Raw genomic sequence first — 18,631 nt, forward strand, 5'->3', positions numbered from 1 at the left:
TTGTTTAAAATTGCATCACTGGAAAATTACATTTTTGTTTCGTTTAACTTCTGATGAATGGCGTCACTGCTGAGTAAGCAATGATTATTATGTTTACAATAATTAAAAACTGGCAGCATAACACTCTCAGTTTATTGATATTGCTTTGTGTTTGCCAGTTCGTTCTTCCTTTTCATGAAGTTCCTTTTCAGTGATATGGAAATGTGAAGCTTTCTGTACAAGAAGGTGAGATTCTTGTACTTTTCTTGTAATTTTTCAATGTTTCAATGAATATATGTATTTATCTTTTTTTAATTCATATTAGTGGTCCACCAAATATTAAAATTATACATGTAGTGGTCCGTGAAATTCTAAGGGTTGATGACTGCTGCTCTAGACCATCCTAACAGATAACTGTTTCTTTTAACATTTTGAAAATTTCTTTCAAAAAGAGCATTCAGTAATCAGCCTTTCAGATGAATTTATAACAATAAACAGCAGAAGAATTTATAACTGCTAGTAAACCTACATAACCCAGACTCAAGAGAAATATACTGATGTCTAAAATAACTCTTTTAATAATGCATTTATCTAAACATATCTCTAGCCAAGTTACTCAGTTTCCAAACATGTTTGTCCAACAACAGCTAATTTTATAGCTGTATAAAGTATTGCGAATTCTGATAAAATAAATTACCAAGATTTGTTTCTGAATAGCATGAATTAAATATTCCTTCAGGTTAATTTTCCCAGTATGAATAACAAAAATACAGGGTGATTAAAAAAAAAAAAACTTCTCTGATGTTTGAGCCTCTAGCGGCCTATTTGCCTGAGATTGTGATGATTTAAAAAACAGAGCTCTCACAATTACCTTGAAAAGTTTGAAGAAATTTTTAATGGCAATAACTTTTCTGTGCAAATCGATCAGAGCATTGAAAACCTATAAATGGGGTTGGAACGATACATGTATGACAAACTGCTGGCATAAGACATTATTAGCAACCGCATTATAAAGGATAGTTACAACACAAAATGCGCTGACACATTTTGCATAATTCATAGAGATCACCAATCACAGAACACCATGTGCAAAGTGTTACTTTTGGAAAACCTTTAGTAAGCAGCGTGGGAAGACTGTTTCATCAATCAAGTCTTTGAACAAGCTAACACTCTCAGTTTATTGATATGACACTTACAGGGAAACAATGAGGTAAATTGATAAAGCTTCCTGATCTGAATGTGAAAAATTTTCCTGAAGTAGTGAGAGTTTATTGGAAAAGTCATAAGCTAAGAGGAAGCCCACATGATAAACCACAACCATGTGTTTCTGCTAAAATTGCTGTCAAGTACATAATACTGCAGGTCCTTTTCATACCGCAAGAAGCATTACCCACAGGTGGGATGTATACACTCCTTCTGCACTCTGTTCTGCAGATGTTTCTTTATTGATTCCAGTGCATCTAGATGCTGCAACCTGGAGATGAGCAATAGAGTAAAGACTGATAATGTTTTCCTCATCAGATATGAATGTAGCATATGGCCCCTGTAGATATTATAAGCAGATGAGGTACATTTCTCCTTAACTGGGAATGTAAATTCCTAGAATTGCATTCCCAGGGCTGATGAAAATCCTCATGATGTAGCACCAGCACCTTTATACGAAGCTAAAGTGATTGCATATTGTATCATCACAAGCACATTTGTTCTCAGTAAATACTTCTCAGAAGAGGTCACTTCCACAGGTATGAAACATGCTCCAACACAAGTGCTCAGTATACAACAATGTTGCAGAATTACGTAATTCCAACTGCAGCAGCAAAATGACCTTCATGACATTCTACGTATTCAAAATAGCATTCCTCCACAAGTTGTCACATGTGTTCCGCAAGTACTGCAACAGCACTTCTATTCTGCAGTTATTAGAGATAAGAGTCGTCTCCTGTATCTGCAGTTTCGTGGCTACCATAATCCCCCAACTGCACTTTGAGAGGTTTCTGGTTCTGAGATTTTCTGAAATCTAGGTGTATACGACAAATCCGTAAAATTTGTCAGAATTGAAAGATGCTATAAAACATGAAGTTATACAGATTCTTCTTGCTATGTTACTTTCGTCATTACTGTCAACAATCTCACACATGTAATACATTATCATCTGCAACAACAAGCACACTGAAAATCTGTGATTCTAATAATAGCATTATTTTAATCCTCTTTTGCATTGTCTCTAGTTATTTACAATGCTCTTTGCAAATATTTTACGAAGGCAATTTTCATCATAAATGATGTATTGGCCATCAAAAAGGTATTTTTTAGGGTGCTGATCAGTTTGTGCAGGGAAAAAAGTGGGCATTACCTTTTGAATTGCTTTCATTGTGACCATAACCATGAGAGCTCCACTCTTTTAAATCATCACAATCTTAAGCACATATCTTCAAATAATAATATCTGAAGTCTAATTTTGACTGGTTGAGCAGACAGGGCATTAGGGTTTCATATATCAGGGAAGCTTTTTTATGACCAGCCTGTAGATGTGACAAAGTATTGTGCACTCAGTTGCCCTTTCAGTTTTTTAAAGACTCAGAAGATCACTTGTACCTCTTTATTTTACAACTATGATAATTATAAGATACAACAACTATGATAATTATAAGATATAACAGCTATGATAATTATAGGATGCTGATAAAATACAAGCTAGTATTGATGGCAACCAATCAGATTTTAAATTACATAATAATACCTTCACCATTTTTAAAGATTTTACTGGGAAAATATTTTTATGAGGAGGACAAAACTTCTACTTTTCTACATTTGAATATAGTTCTTATTATTGATACTGACTCTAATGCATCACTTTCTTATGCAAAGTAGGTACTGAGATGTGCATCAATTCTGACTGTTTTGAGATTTACAAAAATATATCTTCAAATGAAAACAGTTAAAGGAAATTATTTCACAGTTGTTTTCATTTTTCATCAATAAACGGCACCAGTAGCTTGACTTACTTCTCGTTGAACAGAAGCTTCTCTTTCATCATTTGCACTTCTGCAGTTGAAGAAGTAGGTTTATGTTTAAACCTTTGAAACTAATCCCGGAAATCTAAGAATATTATGTTGATTCTTATTGCCTTAACACCTCTAATGACCTGACAGTTTCTTAAAAAAAAAATAGGTGGGAATAACTTCACTATTTTAACAGTAATGTTATAATGTTACTATACTTGTTTGAAATTAAATGATAACGTACACATTTTTTCCAAGGCACACTTATAATATTCATTTGCCTCAATCAAATAGCCCAATTTTTGCCATCTTTATAAAAAAATTGCAATATTTTTTAAAAAGTAATTTTTCCCATAAAATTTTAAAACTAAAACTAATTCCATAAAGATTACAAAAAATTCACAAAAGTTAGCAGACATATCGGGAGCAGAAAAAGTCTCTACGATTTTATTATTAAAAATTGGGCATTTATTGTGAAAGAACAGTACGCTTTGTTTTACTCAAAGTATTGTTCATTGCTAGCCACTATTTCCTATCCTTCTGGCAGCATAAGGATAACGCCTCGGAAGAATGCTTTATTTTTTTTAGGCTATTCACAAATCAACCCAATTTTTGGTATTTGCATATGATGTGAAGTGCTGCTCAGACAGGCCATGCATCATCCATCAACCCAAGAATCAGAAGGAGCAATGTCTGGTGAATACAGTGAGAGAGGGCAAACTTCTCACTTGAGTGTTTCTGAGTAGGTTATTGCCAGCACCGCAACAAGTGGCTGAGCACTATCATGCAGGAGAATAATCTTGCCATTTCTGGAGTAGTAGTGGGCATATTTTTGAGTGCTCAGCTTAATCTCATCAATTGGATTGGGCAGAGAGCCCTGGTAATGGTATCGTTTGGTTTGAACAACTCATAATACATAACTGCAAGATGATTCCACTATATATACAATATAATTTTTTCACATGAATATTCAGCTTGGCTGTCGATGTTGAAGCATGGGCAGACGGACACCATTACTCCATCTTCTTTGGGGTATTGCAGTGGGTTTTATCACCAATGACTATACGAAGCAAAAAACACCCTTTCAATTATGCCTAGCAAGCAGCATTTCACATGTAAAAAATTGGCATTCAATGTTTCTCTGCTTCAGCTCATATGGAAATCAATTTCCTTGCTTTTGAATCATTCCAAATGATTTTAAAAGATGTGAAATTACTTGTTGAGTTACTCGTAATGTAAGTGCTAATGTTTATTTGTGTTTAGCATGAATCTTCATGTAATAATGATTCCAATTTCACGTGTTCGCACACTTCCTTTCTGTTTTTTGTCTTCGATATCATATTCACTGTTCTTAAATTTTTGGAACCACTCACAAAAACTTCTCTCACTTAAGGTAGCCTCAATGTATGCTTCTACAAGCAATCGATGGACCTGAATGCCAATTTCTTCAAATTAAAGAATTAAAATTTCCCACAAATGATGCTCACTCATCTCAAAACTTGAGATTTTTGCTTAAAAAATTATAAGACCCTGATACAAAATCACTAATATTTCAAAGTTATGTTGTAAGCAGATGTCCAACCTTATGACATGGTGTTTTACATCAGACAATTTAATCATAACTTACTAGTGATGCAATTTTTTTTTCAAACGGCAGAGACTTATTTGTACGGCCAATAGATAAATAATTAATGAAAAACCTGCCAACCCAATCTCAATTCAGTTCAGAATTCTTTCCCTGAGAAATCCAACCCATATAAATTTCACATTTATACAATTTCAAAGAATCTATTCTACTATATAAAATTTTATATTTTATGCATACGTTTATGCATACCCAAAAAATTTCATGACTAAAAAATCAAACAGAAATTAAAACAGCTGGAAAAGTAGTAATATATATACAGTCAAAAGTCTTTAATCCGGACTCGTCAGGACTTCGGCGATTCCGGATTATCGATTTTTCGAGATTATAGATCATCAGTTTAAATCTGGTAAGATGGCAAGCAGAAATTATAAAATTAAAAATATGAAACTGTAATTTATGAAATAAAGAGCAATTGTGATCTAAAGGGTATCAAAATTTAGAAGGACAAAAAAAGCTGAATATTTATTTGTTTACTTTATTAAACATTTCTTTCAACGCGCGCATGCGTAAAGCATACATTACGCATAGTCGAAATTAGAAAATTGCAACCAGAAAACTATTTGATCTGTATTCATGATATTTATAATGATGAGGAATTTGATTTAAATCATATCAAAAATGGAGTACATCGAGATGAAATACTACACTTTGTAAGGAATTATAAGCCGAATATAATAAAAACATCTGCCCTGAAGATAACGATAGTGCTGACAGATTAACTTCCAATTCATTGGGCACCGCGACACCCCCCCACCCGTGCAGAGCAGTGTGAAATTGATAAACAGATTTCGGAATGCTTAGAGAAACAAAGGATACGCCTTAATCCATTTTTGCAGCGATTTCTTTTTTTGTTTCATGGACATCGAAACAAGCTTTCGCTTTGTAGATCCTTTGCCAGCTCTAGAATCGGAAATTCTTTTTGACATAATTGAAAGTTCAAGCTTACTTTTATAAAATTGCTCTAACAGTCTGCAAAAAATAATAAGCCGGATCCAATTCGAAAATTAAGGAACAACGCAATCTGCAACATTAATTGAAATAGATAATTTTAGCTTAGCTTATATGGTCCATTATACATTAAACGCAAATGCGCATGCATAAAGGTATTACGCACATGCGTCGCAGAAAGTTTGTAGCTTTGAGGTCCGGATTAACGACTTTTGACTGTATATATAATAGAGAGGTTGCCCTTTTGGAAAATGTAGAACAATCACTATTATGATTAAAAACTTTATAATATAGAAGTTAAGAGTCAGTAAAAACTGCATAGTTTTTAATTACAATACATTTTATTCTATGTTTTCTGAACTAATATTTAATTAATCTTAGCTGCAGTAGCACTAAATTTTACCTCTGAAAAGTGCGTTTTGATTTTTTACTTTAAGTGTTATATATCTATCTATATATAATTTATAAAGAAAAAGCAGAAAAACTTTAAAATTTATTTAAAAAGGGACTTAAAAAGTAAAACCCTGCTCTACTGCCACAAAGATAAAATTTAATTTAAAGAATATATAAATGAAAATTATCTCCTATGAAATCTCTTTTGTTTAGAGTAAAATGTAAATAAGGTTTAAAATCAAATTTGCCCTACATGTAAAAATTACCTGTATGACTTATATTTGCTTATTTCTTTCTTTTCATTTGCATTTGATTTCTATTTCATTTTTTTGTACACATTTTTTAGTTTTAAGCATTGTTATGTACGATTACTATATTTATTTTTGAAATTAACTGTAATTAATTGTTTATGCACACATTGAGGAATTACTTCACATATTTGAACTTTTTAAGATTTTAATTTGGATTTTATAAAATTGAACAGAAATTGAAAACTGGAATTCGGATTTTGGTCAGATATACCAAATGATGAAACATGCTTTTTAAGAATTGCTGAGGGTTGTATAAAGAAGTTCCCCTTGAGAGTCAGGATTTTTCTATGGAAAATAGTAATAATTCTCTAGTTTTATTCTTTAGTTTTGAATATTAATTCGTAATTCCAGTTTAATTATTTACAAATTGTAATTAACAATTTCCACAATAGTACACATTTGCTATCTAAATTTCATGTCACATTTCACAGGAGAGAATTTTCATTTACATATTCTGTCTCTCTCTCTCTGTATATATATATATATATATATGACAAAAAGTAAAAAATTTAGAACCATTTCCACTAAGACCCAAAAGGAGTGAAATACAAAACCAGTTAATTTTAAAATTCGCTATAAATAGGTAAAAAATTGTGATATGCACACGCACACACATAGATACGCTAAAGTTGACACAAAGAATAAAATAAAACTACACTACAATGATGAGAATAACATGAAATTTTAAAATAACTTTTAAAAAAAATCAGCACATAATTTTTCAGTTGTGTATACTTTAGCCAATATATAATAAACAGTCAGCCAAATAATATATCACTGCAAAATTTTATTTTCATATCAATATAAGTCATTTGCCCACAATAAACAAACTTAAAGAATTCATAAAGGAAGTTACTCACTTTAACTTGAAACATACAAACATACTCTTCTTTAGGCTCAAGGCGAAGAAATTTGAAATACTCTTGAGCCTTGCAATTCATCTGAGGACGGACTTGAAGCGCATGGATGACCATGGAACAGCACTTTTTATCATCACAAGAGCTTATGCGTAAAGCTAAATGAGAAACTATCTTTCATTCCAACTTTGAAATTTATATAATTTTATTTTATTGTGCATTAAATTATACATATCATTTCCCTTTAAAAAATGACATTTTTGCAAACGTTTTAATTTCTTTTTTTACATCTTGCTTTAATTTTGATGGAAGTTTCATATAGGGCCTTAAATTAAGAATGTATGTCTAACAATTTATGCATTAATAAATAATACAGTTCAGCACATTCAAACTTGACTTGAGACTTTTTATGCATGCTCTGTTACACATTTGAGGTTGACAGACAAACATATTAACCTTATTATACCGACCTTATTAAAATGAAATCGATTAAAATGGGAATCAATTAATAATATAAACCAAATATGGCTTTCAACTTTCATATGCTAAAATTGGTTTTCAGGTAATAAAGCATGCCATTGTATGTTATCTAAAAAACAAAACCATGATTTACACAAGGGTCCTTCAAAAATCTCCCTCTTTTTAAGTTTAGAAAACAGCTGAAAGTAAAATGATTTACTTGATATTTCATTTAGAGAAGTCATAAAACATAAATATCCATCCCGCCAAAAGAGTTTTTTGCATTAGAACAACTTGATTTTGTTCAAATAGATGTACTATCTCAGTCTACATTTGGGCAAGATTAAGACTACCGGATGTCTCGTTTTCAGTTAACACTGAAAGAATGTTAGTCTACTTTACAACTGAATCCAATACAGCAGCCTCTGCATGTTGCAAAATCAAATGAGAACTTTCCAACATAAGTTTAGATTTTTCAATAGCATTTAGATTTACCGTAATTTCGCGCGTATAGTCCGCGGACTATCTGTGTTTAAAATGCGAATTTTTGAAGCTGCGGACTATCCACCAGTGCGGATAATACGCTGGTTGTTCACGGTTAAAATTGTTGAAATTTAAAAAACACGCTGTCGTGAACTGCCGATGATCAAATATAAAAAAAGCGTGAGATTCCAAGTATCCTTCGCACTGCTTTAGCACAACTGCCGGGAGGGGGAAAAGTAGTCGATGCGTCAACTCGGTTTTTAGGAGCCATAGTAGCAAGTACCTGGAGTACGAAAAAAAAAGCGTGATTCGTTTACTTATAGCGTGGTTTGGCAACACCGAGTGAGTGGGGTCGAAGGTCACATTTCATTGCCACTTATCACGAGGATAGCACGTTGCACAGTATTTTGTTTTCATATTTTGTCTTTCGTCTTCGCTAACGTTGATGAAACATCGCCGGAGATTTACTGCTGAGAGGTAGTTGAGAAAACTGAAAAAGATGGAATTAGAGAAGCGGGCCGTTATTGGTTTAATCCTAGTATAAGATGCACACGGGATTTGACTACTTTTGGCGACTTGATGATGAGCAGTAAAAACGGGACATATACGATGAGTAGTTAACGGGTCATTCAAAGAAAATATATAGTTAAACATAGTATATACTATGTATATAGTATATATACTATGCGTGTATAGTATATATATAGACGTTCTTTGGATCATTTTTGGTGTTGGCGATAATTTTCAAAGTTGCGCCAAGGCTGCACCGTATACTAGGATTTTACTCCGTTATTTTGAAGTGGACAAGAAAGCGGTGAGAAATTTGCGCAAACAAAAGGATGTGTTTAAAAAGCATGGGAATATTGCCGTATTAAAAAAACGTAATTTCGGACGTATAGTCTGCGGACTATCCGGTGGTGCGGACTATCTGACAATTTTTAAATTCTTTTTTTATATAAAATCGTGTCTGCGGACTATACGATGGTGCGGACTATACGTGCGAAATTACTGTACTTATCAATTACTTTGGTAAATCACATTTTCCACAAAAATGAATAGTCCTGTGGAATAAATTAAATAATATGGACTCCTTTTTGTTTAACAATCAACAAACATGATTTCTGGACAGTCTGGACAAAGTAGTCTGCTTTAAATAAAATATTAGTTTAAATGGGAAAATGTAATTATTTGAATGATTATAGAATATATTAATTTCTTAATTAAATTTGAAAATCAGTTAATTCCTAACAACTATTCAAGATGAAACTCGCAAAAAGTAACCAATTAGTTTTACAAATAATATAAGAATATCTATACTGACAGTAATACAGCCAATGCTTTTAGTACATCTTAATCCCTTAACTGCCGCGGGCGTATATATACGCCTTGCTCAGCCGATGCGTTAACTGCCCCAGATGTGCAGGCGATGCGTTAACTTTGCGAATAATTTTAGGTGTAGCAGCACAAAGCAAATGATAGCAGTTTGGAAGGACGTATATATACTTTTATTAATCGATTAAGTTTAGGACTTGGACAGGTTACCTGCTCTGCAGAAAAAGATAGTACAGTCAAATACCGAAAATCCGCCGAGCTGAAATCCGCCAAATCCTGGAATCCACGTTGCCTCTCAAAATATAAACCTTTACAGGTTCCGGAAACCGCAACATTGAGTATGAAATATTGAAGAAAAAATACTTAGTGAATAATGACATCATAATTACCAAATAATAATGAGTCATAATGGAAATACCAAATTATTGACATCATGATAAAACATTTTCCCCCTCTAATCTGTATCGAGGTGAAAAAGCAGACGATTCACTTAACTCTTCTTTCAAGTTCACAATTCACGTTGTTGTGTATTTTCTGAGCTTCGTTATTTCACGAGATTATTTAGTGCTGCCTTTTTTAATCTGGATATTTTGTGGATAAATTAAGAATATTTTTAGTTTCAGCCCTTTTTAATACAATTACAGATAAGAAACGCACTCATGATTTTACTGCTTGCAACGTTGAAAACGTAAACACGTTGCATTGACGGTAATGCAAAAAGTGCAAATTTTGCAAAAGATGGAGGCAGGTGCTACTCCTCGGTTTATAGCAGAATCGTATGGAATTGAGACACGATTGTGTATGATACATGGAAAAATAAAGAAAAGCTGTTGAAATTTTACAGCAACAGTGATTCTAACACCGGAATCTGAAACCGGAAATCTTTGCATGAGGCGAAATCGGCAAACCCCGATGCTGTATTATACATATAATACAATCAATAATATAATCAGTTTATATATGTAATAATAATTTAATGCATATAATAAGTTATTGCAATAATGTATATAATAATTTGGAAGCACTTTCGCAAAGAACCTGATAAATGTAAACATCGCCAACTTTGGCGATAATAGTTCAAGGTTCAAAGGTTGCAACCATTCCACTTACATTCATTTTGTTGAATTATCACCATCGTTGTTCGAATTTGATTTAAATTATTCTCCACTTATTTATTATTATTTTTTCCTATTTTCACGTTATTGTTTATGGACTTATAACAATAAATAGATAGAAATGTTTTTATATAATAAAGGATATTTTCGGTGACGCAGAACCATGAGGTTTCCAAACCCTAAAATATTTTGACTTCATGGGCCGCCAAAATATGCATTTTAAATAATTAATTAAGTAATGTTTTTATTTTTATTATTAGTTATTGTCATCTAAAATAACGAGAAAAACAATATTTATGGCTCAAAATTTAACCAGATAATATATTCTTAATACTTTTCGAACAATAACCTTTGAGAAGATGATTTCAGGTGTGACACACAATTAGATGATTAAATTGAAACAAAAAATAATATTGACTCACTAAAATGACAATAGTTTTATGGATTTAAAGTCATCAAAATTAGCAAACCACTACTTGTGTAATCAATCCAAATGCAAATGACTCTTCAAAAGCAATAAAAGGTACAATTTTTTAGTTTTATTAACAATCCTACTGAAGAGAATTTCAGTACTCTTGAAGATTATTGGTATTGTCAAATATATTATGAAAAAGACAGGCTGTTGTTTCAACATAAAATGCTTTAAGCTGTTTTCAAGTAAATTGAAAAAAATAAAACTGAAAAACTGTTTTGGATTTATTATTAAAGTCATGCATTCATTAACTTATTACAGCTGCATGACTCTTATTGAACTAAGACTGTCACTGAATTATCGTTTGGAATCGAACCTTTCTTGCTGACTGAAACCTACTTCACCTATTTTAGAATGATGTAAATACGCTGTTGTGGTTCTCACTGACATAAAGTTTGGCCATCCCTAATCTATTATGTTCGTCTATTGTATTTATACCTATTATACTAATTATCAGATACAATTTTGAGAATATCAACAAGTAAAACACTTAAAATTAAAAAAAAAAAAAAAAGACACTCATAATAGAAATATTTGTATTGTATATGAATTACGGAAAATGCATATAATGAATATACCATGACCAAACACTTAAAAAAAATAGATTAAGTATTCCCTTCCTCTGTACTTGAGAAAGGAATCCTGCCATACAACACATGGTTAATGTTTGATTACATGATATTACAAGAAGTTTCTTTCGATTTGTCCTACGAGTGGTTAAGACGGCTGAATACTGATAGTGGTTTCATTGGTGGCAGCGACGCCGCTTATGTAACAAATTTTTTCTCAAATTTTTCCTCAAAAGTCGGGGGATCGACTTATATGCTGGTATATATGGTACTCTATGGGCAGGATTAGAAATGAATGCAATGTATGTGGATTTTAAATCTTTCCCCAGGTTATTAAATTTTAAAGAAGCTAGCAAGAATTGATGTTGAAGCTAATATACATGGCCAGATTCACGAATTCCTTGACAAAACAACTTGCAGAGTTTATTACCGAAATGCTTTTTCAAAAAAATTATAATCTCCAAACAAGGTTACCACAGGAATGTTATCCAGCTGCCCCCTTTCACCATCTATAGAGATGCCCTAAATCAAGGCTAAATCGGATTATTTTTATAAACATAAACTAACAATCTGCTTTTTGAGAAAGTGCTTTTAGAACTAAAAAGGAAAACTAATAGCAGAGTAAAAATAGTCAGTTTTAATTGGAATTACTAACTAAAGTTGAACTACACATTTAGAACAACAGCATTGCAAAGTGCGATCTCCTAACGACAACAGCACTCGCTGTTGCCAGTAAAATGACAAATTATCATTATTTTTTTAAACATATTTTAACACTCTTTACTCTTAGCTTTCTGCACCCATAAACCAAAGAAAAATGCAAAAGGAACAGAACTCGGGATTTGGCCTAAGTGGCCCTTAGGCTGCTCTGTCAAAATATGAGAAGAATAAAGATGATATAAAATACTAAAAAATGATATTGAAAATGAACTAAATAGTGAAGAAAAACATTACAAAAAGTATTAGTATAAAGTAAAACCTGGATTTCTATACTTTAATCAGCATCTTGAAGCACTATCCTCCAGTTACTAGTATTTTCTCCTATAGCAGCATAATCCAAGATACCAGTATTCCAGAAAAAGGTGGTGACAGTATTTGCATCATTAATGTTTATTTTTCATACTGCCCCACCCCAAAAAACCTTGTTTAGCAGTAATTGTGAAAAAGATGCATCCACTATTGAAAGAGATGGCTCTGCTTAACCCCTTCACACTCACTGTACATTTGATATGGCTAAGTTTCTTTCGAGAGCACACCATATGAAATGTGATAGAGTGAAGTGTTAGCCCACCATATCATTTGATATGTTGAAATGAAATGCTTTATTTCAAATTATAAATGTGCATAAATTATGTCATAATGACATGAAGTTTTATTGAACAGAATTTCTAGAGTATTATCATCGTTATAATGAATATTATTTATAATTTTATTCTACAAAACTAAAATGCGCAATACAGTGCAAGCAGCTTAAAATTTTCTTGGTAAATATGGCAATAGGGATTTCTATCCCTATTGCCATATTTAAGCACTGATATTTAAATTCTTAACTTATTTATTTCATTACTATACAGAAATAATTTAAATGTGGGAATATAATCAATATTAATAATACTGCATTTTCACTTATTCAGAATTTTTTAACTTAAGTATTAGGATTTTCTGTTTATATTACAAGAAATATTATTTTAGTAATATATGTAAGAATCCAAATATTTAGAACAAAAAGCAGATTATATAGGAGGTATTTTGGATTTTAGGCTTAACTGCAAAATTCCCTTGGGCCCACAGTGACATTCAGCTCTCCATGATCATGGACATGCAGGAGAACTTCATTCACTTGACATCGGAAGTGAAGAGGTTAATCTTCAAAGCTGCAGTACTGCACATTTTATTTGCACAACTTCTTGCTTACTTTATTTTCCTATAATATTTATAATAGAAAATGAAACTAAAATTGAAACACTTTCATTTCACTGCTTTGTGAGATCATACAGTGTAAACTGTTTTTTGATTTTTTCCCAGTACTTTCATCTCACTTCAAATACAGGTAAATATACCCAACTGGAAGCAGTGTTTGATGACAAACAGCTAAAAACACCATATTAAGAATACTTGATTGTTTTGTGAAGTGTTTAATGATTACGGAGTACACTTTTAAATGTCTCTGGAGTTCCAGTAAATCAAAAATGTTAACACAACTTTCAAAATCATTATTCTGCCCTACTCACCTCAAATGATACACATTATTTATTTTAAACAACAAATCAGTTTCAACTAGCACTGAGAAAAGGGCAATAATCCTAATGGATGTGGAGAACAATTATTATTGGTAATACTAAAATGTACTTAACTAATTAAGAATTAAGATTTAAGAATTAAGGACAAAACTAAACTGATTCATAGTTTCTCAAAATGTTACAATTATTTGAAGATGAACAAAATTTTTATTTCAAAATACTCGCATGAGAATTATTTCACATGAAGCTTTCATTTCCTTACAGAAAAATCATTAAATTATCCAGAAACTACACAAATAGTGTTAGTATGAAGTAACTGTTTGGTAAATTTATGCCAATAGTAGAGCAAGGGTTTAAAATAATTTTCTCTATTTTCTGAATACAGACAGAGTTGGGGGGGGGACAGCAAATGTACAGTAAGATGCTCCTCATTACAAATTAGTAAATATAGTCAGAATATTTGACTCTTAGCTCATTATTCAGTCTAATATCAACTTGCATGCGTACTTAATTGAAAATTTATGAGTGTTAATCTTTGCGCAGAAAACAGATAGGGAAAAGAAAATGTATTATCCTCCAACAGATAACAAGTCATAATTATCTACCCAGAAATAAACTTGGGGACCTTCTGGAAACAAACAAACAAAAAAGACAGCAAATTCACATATCTGGTGAATTCCACAGCCTTCTTTCATACATTAAATGCAGACTAATGGCCCTATATCATCGCAAAAACCAAATCGGATAAGAACTGAAAATCCCTGCTCTAGATTAATTGCCCTTTTTGGCACGGTTAGCAGATTTTTATAATTTCATAATTTGTAATTATAGATCACAGATTTGCAGAACACTTTCTTATACTAATATTTATTCCAGCTCAATTAGTACAATCTCTACGGTGGAAGATGGACAGGATATTTTCCTCTCATTGGAAAATATGTACCTTACTTGATTTCTGCTTGCATTCTAGTAGCTTTTATCATCATGCCTGTTTTCCAATAGAAGATAACTATATCTCTAGGAGTGCTTCCTTGTTAAAAGTCATAGCTAATTTATATGAGAAAACATTCCTTCCTTATTCTAAGATGCAACTGGTCAGGTGTTCAAATTTTTCATTGCAATGAAGTGTGATATAATTTCCATCATGCAGCAAAGCATAACTATCCCACTATGAAAAACAAACATTAGATGCAAATACTACCATGACCTTCTTTTGGAATACTGGTAGTTTACCTAGTATTAAATTTCAAAATTTGAGTTTTGCAGCTGTAAAAAAAGTTGCTGATATCTTCACCAGTCTAGTTCTTCAGCAGACATTTTAGACCACAACAAATGAAACTTTAAATTCTCATTTCATAATCCATCAAACTGGTTTTGGTATTAACCTGAATATAAGAAACACCATCAGTACCAAATTTAAAATATTATCAGTATAACCCATTAAACTGGTTTTGGTATTAATCTGAATATGAGAAACACCATCAGTACCAAATTTAAAATACAGGAAACCCTCCTATAACATGGTAGATAGGCTCCTAGAAAATAACGTGTTGTGTGAAACCGTGTCGTACGAGACCCAGAGCCAGTACAAAAAAGGGGGTTATGTTCCGAAAATTTACTAAAACCAAGTATTTTTTTAATGCTACATAAATAACTTTAATTTTTGTTAAAACTATAAATGTATATACAACACGAAGCAAAAAATATTATTTTAATGCAACTTTAATTTAATTAATTTCTTTGTCGTCATTGCTCAGTATAATCAAACAAGAATGTTTTTCGGTGGAAGAAGATGGCTTTCATTTTCAGAATTTTTTTCTTCATTTAAAGTTCTGGCACCTTCTTCCCTCTTTAAAACATCTCTAATTTTACTTTGCTTACTAGTTCTTAGCAGGTCATTGTAAATTTCTTGATATGGAGCTGGACAGTTTTGCAGCTCCTTTTGAATTTTCAGCTTCTTTCTGCTGAAGGGTCTGCATTCAAGAAAAATAACTTGAGATTTTTAGCTAAGCTTAGGCCTTCTTCTAATTTTTTTTTACTTTTAAATTATTAACTCAACAATCTTCATCAGTGCTAGTATCCTCAGAATCCATTTGATTTAGAGCTTCAGATGACATTTCCATCAAATCCACTTCGTCAATTTCTTCTTCCACTAATAAATCTCTAGTGTCCTTGATAGCCATATCCAGAAAACCTTCACCTTCGATTGACTTAGCAAGTTCTAATATGCCACCAATTTCATTTTCTGATGATTTATGCCCATTTTCTACAAGTATGTCAACTGAAGAGGGCCACATCTTCTTTGAACACGCTTTTAAGTTTTTCAGCGCCACCGATATGATGTCAATGCAGTGCTTGATTGAAAATTTCTTCCAAGCTTCCATTACATTAATTGATTTTGAATCAGTTACGTCTAAAATCCACTGCAACGCTCTTCTTATGTAATACGCTTTAAAGGTATAAATAATACCTTGATATAATGGTTGGAGTAACGAAGTAGTGCTGGGTGGTTGGAACAGTATTTTGACATTGGGATGATTCAAATCTTGTGGTTGACATAGACAGGGGCGTAGCTAGAGGAGGGCAAGGGGGGGCATCTGTCCCCGGGCACAAAATCCAAGGGGTGCCAAACTAATGTTACGACATTTTAGAATTCAATGTTTTCCATCCTTGGCAAGCAGTAGGGGGCACGAAATCTTCGGTTGTCCCTGAGCACTGAAAACCCTAGCTACAACTCTGGACATGGAGCATTATCTAATAGTAATAGCGCCTTGAAGCCCAAATGTTTCTTTCTTAAATAACATTCAATGTCTGGCACAAAACAATTTGAAAACCATTCTTTAAATAAATTTGCAGTTACCCAAGTGCTTGGATTTGCTTTCCAATATACCGGTAAGCTGTTTTTATTTACGCCTTTAGCTCATTCAGTACAGGCGTGTCATATATGCATCAGCAGCAAACATTATCTCACGGCCGGGTGTGTCATATTTGAATCGCCATTTAATTCACTCTATGGCAGGGCATACCACATTTGACATTTTAGAACATTTAATTAGTATTTTTTATTGATGCTAGATATAGCTGTATGTCTGTTATGGTGAAATATATCGAAAGTTAAGTATTACCTTTACTCCTATGCAATTTTTTTTTTCCGAGAATGAGAATGAGATTCGAGGGTGGGTGTTGAGCAATGTAATGTCTCTTTAATGAAGAGTCATTTGATATAAACAAATGTACATGTTCTCGCTGCATTGAGGTACTTTTTATTTATATTTTTGCGATATAGTGGAATAAATGCTCTATCATTAGAGATTTTATTTTATTACTCTTAGATTTTTGCATCACTGAGATGAATATTTTGTATCACCAGCAAAACTTATTTTTTTTAATGGCAAATGAAAGCACTATCTGAATGTAGAATATACATAAATGCTAATTCATTAGTGTTGAGTAATGCAATGGCTCTTACTGCATCATTTTATATAAACAAATGAACATGTTCTCAATGCTCTGGAACACTTTTTAATTTATTAATTTTTCTTATTTTTATTTTATTTTTTAACCCATTATAGTAGAGTAGATGTTCTACCATTCGAGACTCTTTTATTACTCTTCGAGTTTTCCAGCATTGAGATGAATATTTTGAATCGCTTAGCGAAAGAGTTTTTTTTTTTTTTTTTAAATGGCAAAACAAACCATAGACAAATGACCATAGAAACACACACAAATGTTAAATGAGTCAAATTACCGTAATTTCCAGAAGAAATGCTGTGGCGTTTACATGTTTAAAAGTTAAAATTTTAAGCGGGTGCAGCGTTTCTACCCATGCGGCGTTCAGGTACACTAAAAATAAAATATTTCCTATGATGGTCATTGTACATAGTTTGAATAACTTTGTCATTGTACATAGTTTGGATGGCCTTGTCATTGTACATAGACTGGTGCTGTTCCCACACAAAAGACCACTCAGTTGCTTTTTGCGAACGTATTTTTTACATTCTTTCCCTTGAACAGACCTACATGCCTTATTCACCCTAAACGGGATCTCTGAACAATAACATTCTTCCCCCTTTCAAATCAGCATTCTTATCATTTTGAATAGTCTCTCTCTCCTCTGCCATTCGATGAATTTTCCACGACCATTCCTCTCCCCACCGCTGCCTTTTCTGCAATTTTTTTCAAAGGTGGACACGACTCCACCTACCTCGCAATAATGAACTCTGACGTATTTCCCTTCAGCATGAATCGATTTTTCTTGGAATTCTGCCAGATACAGATCCCATCAGTTTGAGTACAAGTACTTGTTGAATAGTTTTTAAGTAAGAAGAGAGTGGAAAATTTTTGAAAATGGCACCTAAACGGCACAGAAGCTATACTGCTGGTTTTTAACTTAATGTAATTTCACATGCTGAACAAATTGGAAATAGAGTAGAAGCTCGAGAGTTTGAAGTAGACGAGAGATGTATTCGACATTGGAGAACTGAAAAAGAAAAACTTAAAAATATACTACAACAGAAACAAGCCAAAAGAAGTGGTACTGTAAGGTGGCCGAATCTAGAGGACGACCTTGCAAACTGGATAAAGGAGCAACAAGGAAAGGGAATGGCAATTTCGACTGTAAAAATTCGCTTACAAGCAAAATTTACAGCAAAACAAATGAACATAAATGATTTCAAAGGAAGGCCTTGCTCGTGTAGCAGATTTATGAAAAGAAAAAATATTTCTGTGCGCACTAGAACAACAATCGGCAGGATAAAAAGGCATCTTTTCTAAAATATGCGACAGATATTATTGGCAAAATAAAAAACTTTGGTCATAGATAA

General features: G+C 32.5%; 1 protein-coding gene across 1 annotated transcript in view; it reads right to left on the reverse strand.

Annotated features, from left to right (window-relative positions):
• The window catches only part of TppII (Tripeptidyl-peptidase II), a 313,141-nt gene that overhangs the window by 107,241 nt on the left and 187,269 nt on the right, over positions 1 to 18,631 (reverse strand). Inside the window, exon 18 of the mRNA XM_085809472.1 lies at positions 7,142 to 7,296. Coding sequence (XP_085665598.1) covers positions 7,142 to 7,296 — 155 coding nt within the window. The remainder of the gene's footprint in view (positions 1 to 7,141; positions 7,297 to 18,631) is intronic.

This window comes from Stegodyphus dumicola, chromosome X2 (genome assembly GCF_044657685.1).
Source record: "Stegodyphus dumicola isolate Sdum_Otavi_A_Nest chromosome X2, ASM4465768v1".
Classification (NCBI taxonomy): domain Eukaryota; kingdom Metazoa; phylum Arthropoda; class Arachnida; order Araneae; family Eresidae; genus Stegodyphus; species Stegodyphus dumicola.